The 13,148-nt window shown below is 38.6% G+C and overlaps 1 protein-coding gene across 3 annotated transcripts; it reads right to left on the bottom strand.

Moving 5' to 3' along the window:
• Positions 1-159: 159 nt before the first annotated feature.
• Positions 160-12,798, bottom strand: fam114a1 (family with sequence similarity 114 member A1). 3 transcript variants are annotated; one of them, XM_032562243.1, is made up of 14 exons: positions 12,675-12,798; positions 10,508-10,834; positions 10,133-10,217; positions 8,877-9,106; positions 8,606-8,740; positions 8,305-8,457; positions 8,039-8,216; positions 6,289-6,374; positions 4,533-4,730; positions 4,270-4,409; positions 4,015-4,087; positions 2,613-2,666; positions 1,352-1,793; positions 160-856 (listed from the first exon to the last, which is right to left on the bottom strand). In XM_032562243.1, the coding sequence occupies exons 2-13, from the start codon at positions 10,826-10,828 to the stop codon at positions 1,668-1,670; spliced, it is 1,779 nt and encodes a 592-aa protein (XP_032418134.1). In that variant the 5' UTR covers positions 10,829-10,834; positions 12,675-12,798; the 3' UTR covers positions 160-856; positions 1,352-1,667. The 3 variants fall into 3 exon arrangements, with proteins under 3 accessions (XP_032418134.1, XP_032418136.1, XP_032418135.1); XM_032562245.1 differs by having other exon boundaries at positions 8,078-8,216; XM_032562244.1 differs by lacking the exon at positions 12,675-12,798 and adding an exon at positions 12,500-12,614.
• Between the last annotated feature and the right edge of the window lie 350 nt (positions 12,799-13,148).

Raw genomic sequence — 13,148 nt, 5'->3', positions numbered from 1 at the left:
GAGGATTTTTGATCACACTATATTGTGTTTTGCATCATTTGCATGATTTGTTCACTTACTTCAGTTGCGTTAGATGTCCCTCTGTTTACTTATGCTAAGCAGGTTCAGCTCCATTTTTAATCAGGATTATTGTTTATTTCTGTCAAAAACAGTTCCCAGTGATGTTAACACGTTTTTATTTGCAGCAGGACCAAAACATAATACAATAAACATTTAGTCTTTTTTTAAACATTCAATGGATATAATATGGGAACCAAGCATAACTGTTAACAAAACTCAAGGTAGTGTTGCTTCACATATAATTTAACAGAGAAACAAAAAGGCAGCATGACAAATATAATGTAAATTTTCAATAATGCTAATCTTTAGTTTCAATCCAGAGGAAAACAGTTACGGTTTACTTCTCTATTCATGTCTTTTTCTATAAATGTGAGTATTATGAAGAATGATTGATATGAATGGAAATCACCTTTCTTCAGAATGCTTTATAATTTTCAGCTTTTGCATAGATGCACCTGATTTTTTATTATTTAAAAAAAATAAAATAAAATGTTACCGCAGCAGGGGAACCCTTCTTCCAACGATTCAGTAGAGACATGGGAACAAAAAGCTAATTCTTTGATGCAATAGTGTTAAAATTAGAAAATGATCACTCCACAATCAGAGCATTATGTTTTTACCTATTTCCTTTGTGCCTGTTGTCCCTTGTTTTGTTCTTGTTTTAAGATGAATTAATCTATTGTGCATTCTGTTTAATTACAGTCAACACAAGCTGTAGGGCAGCATCAGCTCTTAGTGAGAGAAGTTCATGTACTTTACCGCAGAAGCACATTTTATACATGTAGTAAACTTAACCCTTTCATGCATAGTGGTCACTACAGTGGACAGCTATCTAAAAGCCATTTTCTTGTGCTTCCTGTGGATTTTTATGTTATAAATGCACACAGACCACTGAAGTGGACACTAATGCATGGTATAAAATATACCATCAACTACTGGCCATCAGCTGCAAATGCAAGAAATTATTTTTGTTAAATACAATATGGCCGACAGACAAAAAAGCATGAGAACCGACCCGGTCCCTCCTTCTACTGTAGACGACTCTTGCAAGTAAAAAAAATATTGTGACATCAGATAACCCCTAAGGAACAATACTACTGATGTATTTTTCAAATAACAACTTTGTATTTGGACAAAATTACAATTGATCACATAAAAATAAAAAATAATAAAAAAATTATTTTTACAAAAAAAATTTCCTACCTTTTTTATGCCTTAAGAAAAAAATTTTTAAAAATGGAAAAAAAATTCTGACACAAAGGATCATAATTCATGCATGAAAGGGTTAAACAGTGAGAAAAGTGTCATCTGTGTACAGGGAGAGGCCAGAGCCACAGCAGGACTTCATCTATGGTCACACTGCTGGTTGTTCCTCATTAACTGGTCTTCACTGAGCTTAAAAGCATTTTATCAGCATAACAGGTTGCTTTATTAAATAAGAAGCGGATAAACACATCTGTGTCATTGTTGTATGTTATTAGTCCATTTATCTGCTTCCTTTAGGAACGTTTATTCTCCCACTAAGGTATCTCCTGCTTTATGGCACATAAAAGCCCTGCGCTTTACTTTACAACTGTACATTAACACAAGCAGGTGCACTGAGGGTGTCAGTGCTGCGGCTGTGCTGCTGGCTCTGCAGCAGCTTGGCGGTGCTGGCTCTGGATGTGGGAGATCTGCAGGACTGGCAGCAGCAGCTGAAATGCATTATGGATGTAGTTGGTGCTGTTGGTCCCCTGCAGAGACGAGACAAGATTCTTTTTATACTTCACCACCACCGCCATCAATCAGAAAGAGCTCGGAATGCAGCAAAAAGAGAAAAAGAAAAAGAACACTAGTATAGGATTAGGAAGGATGCAAAGTGCCAGTAAAATACATAAAACAGATCCTACGTTTGTTTATTTAGCCAATGACTGTATTAAAAGAAAATCCGATAGGTCCAAAGGTTCTTGATCTAATATGTGTTAATGTATTTTTGTTCAGTATGAACAGGATTACAGTACCAAACCCATCTTATTTAAGCCTCTTTAAAGCTATATTCTTAAAAGCAGATTATATTGGCAATAGTAAAAAAAGAACTGACTCTAGTTTTCCCCCTTTTTTCATTACTTAGTTGAAATTAGGGTGAAATCCCTTTTCACAGCAGGATTTTGGAAATGTCTGTAAGAACAGGGATTATACAAACACAAACTCTTGCAGTCAAACTTCAGTGTTCGGTGTGTAAGTTCATAATAGCACATGAAAAATGAACTGAGCAGATCAGTATTGAAAAATCCCTGTTTATTTTCCAACAGTCATGTCATATTTGCAGATCAGCCTCAGATAAATGGTGAAGATGCATAGAGTTTCAGCATAATTTTATCATGAGTCATGTGTTTGAAGCAGCACAGACACAAAAGCTCAGTAGCTCCATGCCAGCAGCAGTCACCTTTGTCTCATATCAGCGCTATAAACCCTCAACTTTATTGTGAGGTGTCATCTTCTATCAGATGCCGGGCGCCTAAGACTGTGACGGATTTGGTTTTTATTAAAACTGCTAAGAAAGCAAATCTCACCTCCTGCAGGACGCTGTCTACAAGTGGATTCAACTCTTCTGCTTTCCTTTGTGGCTGAAAGAAAAACAGCAAAACAGATGAGATTGCAAGACCGATAAATCAAGCAATCGTCATGTTGTCTCCAGGGTATTTTGTATGTTCTTTGTATGGATGCAAAACACGAGAATAGATACAAAGACGGTAATTCTGATCTGTTTATGGATAACTGGGAGAGTCATGAACCTAAATGATAAATTTGAGTCATTCGTTTTTCAATAAAGCCTGATTATGCAACAAATTCCAATTATTTTCAAAGACCACACAAGTTTGAATTTACTTTTAATTTTTTCTAATCCACTTGCTCAAAATTACACATACAGGCACAAAAATATGCAGGCATAACTCGGGCAGGGTATTTGACCATTTTTATTGGAAGTACTGGTAGAGCTCATTTGAATTTGTTGGTTTATTGACAATGAGTCAGCTTTTAAGTCTGATATGGTCTTGTGGTCAAGGCCATATCAGAAGCTTAATGCTTTCCTGCTCAGTCAAACCAAATTAAAACCAGTTTTGATGTGTGTCTGGCATCCTTGTTGAGTAGTGTTCAAGTTTCAAGAATCTGACGCAAACAGCCACCTTCAGTAGAAAGAAATTGGTCAGAGCGCTTAAGAAGCATCCCAGAAACCACTGAGGCTCAAGCCCATCATAAACTAAATACTCCTGGAACAGCATCATCAGTGACCTCAGTGAACCAAGTCTTTCTTTGGCATGTACTGATAGGATACAGAACAAAAAGTGAGCTAAAAATTAACACCTTCAAGAATAATATTTTCCATATGGACAAGCCCAACACCTTACAGTGGTGAGACAAAAGTTAGAAGGAGTCATGGTGAAGCTTTTAAAATTGATCAACATTAAACCATCCAGCAAAAAGAATGGTTGAAATGAATCACTAAAATCTTACAATTAAAAGTACCAAAATCTGCGGTAAAACCCTTTAGATTTGGCATGAACGTGTACAGACAGAACAGAGTGTGACAAATGTTTTTAATAAATAACACACTCTAGGCTAATTACTCACCTAGAAGGATTATAAGTCAAATGTAAACATCACCAGAGGAAAACTGAAGTCCAAATCCAGATGTCTGCAGCTTTCAACCAGCCAAAAATGCCTCATAGAACATCAGCAGCTACCAAACATCAGGCGGATGCCCTCCAGTGAGAGGACATTTCCCAACAGCTACACTTTGATGGTGCATTCAAGTGCAACAGATACCGAATTGTGACTTTAAAACTGATGTATGTACAGAGATGTGATTTTTATGTTTTGCCACACCTCTTGTAATGAGGGGTGGGTAAACTCCTCAGCAGGCCTGTAAGTAACAATGACAAAAGTCCAAACCAAACACAAACTCCCACCTACCCCAACTAGAAGAAGAGTACCAGAGAACCGCTTGGTCAAGCAATCGACCTCCTTACACATGGCACATGTCAACCTGGAATAGAAAAAAAACATAAATTGTTATTTAGCAAAAAAATATATATATCCTGGTACACCCAGACAATAAGCAAAGCAATAACACAGATTTTAATTCTTTGTAGTAACGCTCCCATTCCTACAGTCTAAATCTAAAGACCAAAAACAAAGATAGTTGCGCTCCCACTCATCCACTCGTACTTGGTGAGGATTTGTGCCTGGTCCCTGGCTGGCTTCTCCTGCTCCTGACCATGAAGGATGAGCTCTGCCACCTTGTGGAGCTGTTCGATACTGCGCGCCGTCACTTCTGCCAGACTACCCACTGATGACAGGTAGATGGCCTGCATAAAGGAGGATAAATATCATTTATCTTCCTTTCTGAAAGAGCGACTCAAAATAAATTAGGCTGTGACAGCTGGGAGGAAAGCTTCAGCATTAAAATCTTAATGTTAAGAGGACTTCACCTCGACAGATCGGAGGTCACGCTCCTTTTCCTTTTCTTCCCCATCACTCTTCTTGTCCTCAAGCTCCTCTTCATCTTTCTTCTTCTCTTCTTCTTTGTTATGGCCATCATCCTTCTGATCCTCTGCGCTTTCTCCGGAAAACGTTACTCCTCCTGGCTGCTCCACTTTGTTCGCCCATTCATGGGCTCTCATACGAGCCTGCAGATGCATAATTACCACCCATCAGCTCTGCGTGCCGAGAAATCACCGAGTGATGGATGCTAATGAGATGCATGAACACGATTGTACCTTAATGCCTGTCTATAAAAGAGAACATGGATTATGCAAAGGATCTTTGAAGGAGGGTACTTTATTTTTCCACAATGCCTGCAGCAGGATGTCATTAGGGTTGTAGATAAATGTGTATTTGCTCTGGTTTGAGAACAACATTCCTCAAAATGGCTTTAGCTAATATTTAGCAGTCATCCTTGTATTTCCGAGTATCTGTGTGATGAGGATCACACACTTGTTGCCTTGTGGAATAATGTCTGAAGTGTTTCTAGTGGTGGTTCTTGTTCTTCTGCTACCCCAAACCGAAACCCCCCCCAAAGAAAACACGGGAAATCAATTGAGATTTGAGGGCAGAATAAAATATGAGTCCTACACAAAGTACGGAGCATAATCTCCCTTTTTTCAGCAGCACTCACTCATGGGGGCAACAATTCCTCATTAAAGCACTGGAAAACGTCTTCAACATGAAACTGACAAATAAATCATATTTATTTGTCAGTATACCAGATTAAAAATAAGTATATATAAGTACGTTCATGCACCCCTTTTCTAATGCCACTCTGGGTAACTGCCCTAATCAAAACGTGTATTTCGGGAAACCACAAGAACATAGGGCACACTTCAAAATTTAAAATAATTTTTAAAGGTAATAGCAGATTAACAATTTCATGTCAACATATCATGAACAATTGCTAAAACTGAGTAAATGAAATAGAATAGGGCAAAGAAAGAAGCCCTAAAATATAAAACTTAGTCTTGTTTCTATATCTAACAATAAATTCAGACTACATTTCTCACACACATTTAGACATTTCATGAAATTTCACAAACATTTAATAAAACATTTATGTAAATCACATGTTTAAACTTCTCAAAAGATTTTAAAGTTTAAACAACTTAGTTTTATTGTAAATTATTACTAAATTCTTTGTTTCTTAACCTGGTGTCGGATTTTTCTGAAATGGCACCGTCTGTTTGTTTATCTAAAACATGTGTTTCATTTTGAAACAAAAATGAACTGACCACCTGACCATCTTGGGCTGGAAGCTCCAGGAGCTTTAAACAACCTTTGATCGCCACATAATGGCCAAATAATTAGCTGAATCAACAAGAGACTCCAAAAAAGCATAATGCCGAGGTGAGTGACTCTTAATCCGAGCAGACATGTTTAACATCAACATGTTTAAAGAATCCGAGTCAAACTGGCTGAGCTTGAGATCAAGTTGTGTATGCTACACTATCAGGTCATAAGGTCAAGCAGGAGGGTTATTTACTTAAAACTATTTTCAAATGAATGGTGCAATACGGCCATGCTAATCCTGTGTTTGTGTCTTGATATCAGAGATTTGAACTTTACTCAAAATCCCCAGACTAATTGATTTACTCATCATTAAAGCCAATAAACTTTCTAACAAATACTGATAGCCCTGCAGATACATACGTGTGAATACGACTAAAAGTGAAGATGTATGCATGTTTGCGTCACCTTGTTGAGTTTGTCTGGAGTCGCGGCAACATGAAGTTCAAACAGCAGCTCAGTCAGAACGCTAACAAACTCCTCACCGTCGGCAGCTGACAAAACACAGACACTCATTTCAACACGTTTAGATTTACACAGCAAAACATTAAGGTGATACATGAAACATGCAGCTCCCCAAACTCTGGGATTGATGCTTTGATTTCTTCATGCTGGGATTAACATGTTTTCACCTGAGAGTTGATTCTTGTTTGCATGCTGAATTAATTTCACTTTCTGTGCTAAAATTACGATGGGATCGGAAGATGCTCAGCGAACATGCACATTCAGAGTCTGGATCTGATTGCTGTCATCTTTCCTTAAGACGGTGAACGTGAATCTGTCGCCAGCCCCAGAACACTGACACTGGATCAGGCAGCGTGTGCATGTATAGCCCTCCAGGTGCCCACTCTGAACTGTGCACAGCTGTGACACCGCCTGAAGGGGCTCGTCACACATCTCAGACCTTTAAAACATTAAAAGGATGCCAGGCTGGTGGTATATGATAAGACTGAAACCTGGCATTGCATCAACACTCAAGGTCCATTCAAGGAGAATTTTAACCTAATCAGGAAAAAATATGCTAACAAGGATTCTAATAGGAAATTGAGCTTTTTTTTAGCTCTTTTGAACATGGAAGATAATTTTGCTGCTTCACAAAAATCACCTTCTTTTTCAATTACATTTCTACGAGAAAACACTGCAATGCATAAAACTATTGAAGTTTTAGTAGATATTTGTAATATAAGTGTGTGACTGTATGAGGTCAAACAGAAAAAGTGTAACTTTCACTTTAAACAGAAATGTTTGGAGTAAAAAACACATTACTGAGAGCTATAGATGGCCATATACTTACTTAGGCCAGATTATTTAGTTTACCTAAGAAAAAAAACGGTAAAGATGTGTAATAGATTAAATAAGTAAAATGTAAATAAATTAATCTGTTATTGCAGTGGCATAAGCTCAACCAAAAAGTTCAACACATATTGTCCTTTAAGAAATAAATCATTGATGCCACTGTTACAGACAAACCCCAACAATTCTAAGATAAAATGTGACTAAAAGTTACTTCAATTTTCAAGTCTATCAGAGATTTTATTTTCTTAGTCACGCTACAAAATGGGAAAGATGAGAGAACATGTCTTTCCAGTAAAGCAGGTGTGTGTGCTTATCGTTGCAAGCCAGGAAATGGCTTTAAGAAAATCTTCTCACAATTTGACAGCTTTTTAAATTCAGCGTGAAATTATGAAAATGCCATTGAATATTAACTTACTATCAGGTGTTTACACAACTTTTAAGTTATTTATTCTAATTATTATGATGCCATAATGATTAGGGAAATATTGTAAATAATATTTAACAACTTTTAAAAAATTACATATTTTTTATTATCCAAAATTATTTTATTTAATGTTTTTGTAAAGGTGTATGAAGACACTCTACATTGCACTGTTGCAATGATGATGGCACAATGTCTTTAAATCATTTTAATCTTAAACTAGATTAAAATGGTTTAATCTAGTTTAAGATGTGTAGTGTTTCTAAGGAGGATGCAGCTTTTGGGAGTTTTGATGATGATGTTTTATGAAACAAAAATATGCTAAAACTTTCATGTGCCTCTCCTCTGTTCAAGAAGTCTGCAATAAAAAATGAAAGACTGCCTGATCCTGGGTCAGCGCTCAGAGTCCGCCTCTACCTCCGGCTGCTCTGGATCACTCACATATGGGGGTGGAACAGTGTATTTGGGAACTTAGATCACCATTATCCTTCGTCTCTCCTCCTGCTTTCTCCTCATCCTCTTCTTCTTCTTGCTTTATGAATATCTCTTTAATGAAAATCAGCTCCTTCTTCACCTCCTCCTGCTCTTCCTCCGTGAGGAAAGAGAGGAATGCTTGGACCTAAAGAGAGATGCAGCACTTTAAGCGCTCAGCGTGGAAACAGAATGTGTTTGCGACATGACTTTTTCTCCTGAAAAGTGGTCTTTACTTTGGCCTCGCTCTCATTGGACAGGATCTCCAGGGCCTCGAGGTGGGACAAGCCCTGGTAGTCATCAAAGAGAATGCCGTAGTGAGCTGTGGGCTCACTCAGCGGCTGGTTGCTGAGACGTGCGCGCTCCTTTTCCTTGGCTTCCCTCAACATCTGAAGAATCAAAGTCACGTCAGAACTTCAGCACAAAGGGGTCACCTTGGTAAAACTACAAAAACATCCCTGAATCCCCATAGTTTCTCCTCAGGCTGGGAAACTTCTTTACTTTTCTATGGGTCCAGATAATTATATGGCTGCAAACCTGACTCAGAGATGCGGTCTTTTCCATCAGAGTCTTGGTCTTTTTAAAACCTGGATCACTCTCAGCCAGAACATTCATGGTCTTCTTCCCGATGAACTCCAAGGCATCCAGTCCTCCACTGATGACCGACTTACCCTTGAAGACAGAGGGAAAAGTTCACTAAAGGGACAGCTTATGTTTTTAAATTAGATTTATTATGTTTGACTATTGTAGTTTCCTAACCAAAGTGAATACCTACATATCAGATTTTGAAGTGTGTCTATTCACTCACAGTGTTCTGTACAGCATGTGTGATTGTGGAGAAAACTCCCCTACTGGGTGCAGCAGAAGGGGCAGCACTCGCAGGGGCTGACTCCTCTAAGCTGGCTCTGTCAGGATCTGCTCCCTCTTTCCTCTCCCCTGCTCCCTCGTCCTCCTCTTCTAGCGCCTCCTCCCCTACCGAGGTCCTGTGGAGACGAAGAGCCTCACCTGCCTTCACTTTAACGGAGCTCAGGCTGTGTCCTGAAGCAAGGGACAAATGAGGACAAACAGACTTTCTTTCATCTCCAGTGGTTTAGTTTATAATGTTATTTTTGACAACATATTGCTTTGCCAGCTCTGAGAATCAGGTGGAGCAGCACACAATCAAACTTAATAATTGCTTTTGGAAGACTTTTTTTTGAAAATTACATTTAAAATAAACAAGGCAAATTCCAGTTGCATGATTAAATAATAATCTCAGTGTCAACGTTTGGGAAATTCTAAGTGAAAATTATTTAATCTAGTTTAAGGTGTGTAGCATTTCTAAGACACAAATTTCAATATATAGCAAGACCAGGAGAGAGGAGAAAATTATAAGGGAACTTGATATTACAAAAACGGGACATTTCTCCAAAACTGGTCAGGGAGGCTGTGCAGCGACCAACAGCATTTCTGAAGGAGCTGCAGGAATTTATGTGGCTTTCTAAATTGTCACCTTCCTAAAATAATCAGTTTTTGCCAAAAGTGTTTTTTTTATTTTTTGGCAATATAAAGGGTGGAATTTTTATTTCCCGAATCACGCTTGGCAAAAAAATGACTTAGGCCGTTATTTTAGGAAGGTAACAAAATGTGACAATGGAGTTCACTACATGTTAGAGTTGTTTTCCTCCATAAAAATACATCTGGGTTTGGCTACATCTTTGAGAGGAGGTATTATGATCTAATGAAACTAATAGACTATTGGCTACAGTTCAAAGTTTGGCACAAAAACAACACTGAACATCACCTAAGAAACACCACAATACCAGCCATGCATGGTATAGGAAGCATCATGCTGTGGGGTTACTTTTCTTCAAATGGAGCCGAGGTTTTTCCACAAGGTCTAAAAATTTATACAATTGAACAGTTCCTAATACCAGTCAGAAAGTTGAACATTTTTTAGATGGTGACGTGAATGAGAAATTTAAGTCCTTAGAAACAAACAAAAACAAAAGGCAAAAATAAATTTGTGGGACAGAAGAAGAAACAGAAGTGAGGGAGAAGAAGCTGAGGAGCAGGAAAACGTACCAACGGTGGAGGTGGCACTGCTCAGAAGAGATTTTCCCCAAGTACTCCAGCCTCCCCAGCCCTGGTCTTTCTGCTGGACCGACACCTGCACACATGAGGACACACAATTATACACAGCACAGCAGTAGAAAAACACTGTTTAACAAGCTTCATTGTTAGATAGGGTTGTAAAAGCTTTGGTTTAGAAATGCTGAAAATATGAAGCTTTTAACACTTTAATTAAATTAACTTTACAGCGACTGAGACTGAATCCAAAGATCAGTGGCAAGAAGGAAGGTAGAAACTCCAAGTATTACTGTACAGTTATTTTGCTTTCTTTAAAGTGTTGTGTTTTAAGAAGCTACAACAGCATGTATGGAAACCTTCACCACAAACCTTCTCCTCTTCCTCCAAGCTCTCTGGATCTGGCTCCAGGCTCACTGCTTGGTCACATTCAACCACCTGATTCCCAGCAGGAGGCTCTGACAGACCCTCAGATGTTTCAGGTTTGGTCGTAGTGTCTTCCACGGCAGTCTGCTGAGCTTCATGATGGAAGTCTGTGCTCTCTGCGTTGAGAGAAGGCGGCAGCGGAGCCGTCGGATGATCACGGAGTGCTGATTCACCCTGATGAGGGCCGGGATCAGTGAGGGGAGCAGGTCCAGACGGAGGTCCGCTGTCTGTGCAAGGCTCTGCATCAGAGGGGGCAGCCTGAGACATGGTGACCTGGAAGAGGGAAGATCCTTTGAGACGAGCAACAGATATAATCTAATCTATTTATGACTCTTTATGTACGTCGTAAACTCACAATCCAAATATTAAAATGTGAGATTAGGATAACAAACCTGCACAGCAGTGGCATTTAGCAAGAACCACAATTTAAAGTTGTTGTTAATGACGCTGACTTGTAGTTTTCTATTAAGTAATTATTACTTACAGTGCCTACAAGAATATTAATACCCCTTAAACCTTTCATAATAGTCAAGTAGGAAAAACGCTACCATGTCATGTGATGTGCATTTGTATTCAGTACCATTTACTCCCATGCCAAAAAATAAACTCCAATGCCACCTTTACAAGTCAGTCCATATTTTGAAAATTTACACAACTACAAAACTACTAACACATGGCCGTCCACCAAGACTGACAGATTGGATGAGGAGACAAAAAGCATTAATCAGAGAATTAACCAAGCGGTCCATGGTAACTCTAGAGGAGCTGCAAATGTCTTCAGTCCAGGCGGAAAAATCTGTTGACAGTGAACAGTTGTATGCTTCAGGCTGCCAGTTTATCACAAGCTACGTAGAGGACATTGCAAACATAAGAAAGAAGCTGCTTGAACTTTTTGAACCACATGAAAGATACTAAAACAGAAAACTAACACTGCATATCACCATGAGCAAACCGTCTTCACCATGATCCACGGTGGTGGCAGCATTATGTCTTGGAGGTGGGTATGCTGGGAAGAGTTAATGGCTGGAGGTAAATACAAGACAATCTTAGAAGGAAACCTGTTATGCTAATGTCTTGTGACCAATGTGGAGATTCACTTTCCGGCAGGGGAGCAGGACCTAAACATACAGCAGGGCACAATGGAATAGCTTATCATGCTTTAGAATGGACCAGTCAAAGCACAGACTTATATCTAATTAAAAACTTATATAAGGTTATAACAGGGAAGGACTGAATACAAATGCACGTTACACTTTTCAGATTTATATTTGTAAAATATTTGAAAAACCAGCTATTATTTTACTTCCACTTAGGAGTCATATAATACCTTGTTGTGGTCTATCACATTAAATCCCAATGAACTGGATGAAAGTTTGTGGCTGTACCATGAAAAATGTGAAAAAGTTTTAATAGCTTTAAATAGCCAGTGTACATACAGGGAACCACGTCGCCATCTAGTGATCAGCAGGAAAAAGTATACTCGCATTTTTATTATTATCACCCAACATTTTCAACATAATCTCTATTTGTTTGCAGAATACAAAAAGTTACTAAGCAACTGACTATTCGCGCTAAGTTCTACACACTGAATATAATACGGTAGTTAACTGCATTAATACATAGCTTCATTACAACTAGAATAATAAAGGGCATGTCAAACTGTTTAAATAAACACATAATGTTTCCTGAAGCAATAAGTATAACGAAGTGGTGTTTAAACAGGTAAAATAAGTCATGTGGCTATCTATACACCAAGAAGGGGGTGAAATTATCATTGAGATGTTGTGAATAAATGCAAACATGAAAGAAGATAAAGCTACTTATAACACGGATTACATTACATTACAACTGCAGCATGACAACTTTAACAGCAACGCGAGAAAAATGTGGAAACAAATGTTATTGTTACAAAGTATTTCTGAGTCATTCAAAAAGTACCTTTCTCAAAACTAGTAACTCTTTTGAGACGTAATCTCAGTGACAACTACCGTAATTGTTTATTTAATTGTAAGTCAACGTCCTGCAGAAAAAGGTAAATATATTAAATTCTACAACAAAAAAAAGCACAAACAGTGTTTTGTTTTCCCAGAAAGAGACAGCAGCTACAGCTCACCCGTTTGGTGCCAGCCAGCCAGCGGCTCTTCTTCCGCCCCGCCACGTCGGCAGGCCGGGGTCTGTGACAGCGTCAGAGAGTCACGCTGGTCAAGATGATTCACTGCGGCCACAACACCCCCAGGTATCTGAGCTAATCAAACGTTCTGACGTAATCTACAGGAAAAAATAAATAAAAGAAGCTAATTTCGGTGTTATTTAGTATGGGGGGGAACAGTTCGATATATTAATTATCATGTCTATTACTAAAAACCTGCGTTCAAGAGTGATGCCACAGCGTGTGAAACTGCAAGCAGACAGAAGTGAATCATCTCGTCTCCGTTTAGCTTAAATGTTTGAAGTAAATGAGAATGTGCTCGACTACTTCAGCACAGTAGGAAAAACAAGATAAATTACGTTGCTAAAAGTGATTATTTACATACTTATATCGTGCTAGACATACAGCGGTCGGTTACAGGTTAGATTATATTGTTCC

This window comes from Xiphophorus hellerii, chromosome 5 (genome assembly GCF_003331165.1).
Source record: "Xiphophorus hellerii strain 12219 chromosome 5, Xiphophorus_hellerii-4.1, whole genome shotgun sequence".
Lineage (NCBI taxonomy): Eukaryota > Metazoa > Chordata > Actinopteri > Cyprinodontiformes > Poeciliidae > Xiphophorus > Xiphophorus hellerii.
This window is presented reverse-complemented; position numbering and strand designations above follow the sequence as displayed.

Bases quoted from the DNA above. Each gene is read 5' to 3' on its own strand.
- fam114a1 (XM_032562243.1), bottom strand. From the start codon at position 10,828: ATGTCTCAGGCTGCCCCCTCTGATGCAGAGCCTTGCACAGACAGCGGA. The intron at 8,458-8,605 runs GTTTGCAGCCAT...TTGATTCTTCAG, and splicing joins AGACCGCATCTCTGAGTCAG to ATGTTGAGGGAAGCCAAGGA. The intron at 1,794-2,612 runs GTGAGATTTGCT...TCGTCTCTGCAG, and splicing joins TAGACAGCGTCCTGCAGGAG to GGGACCAACAGCACCAACTA.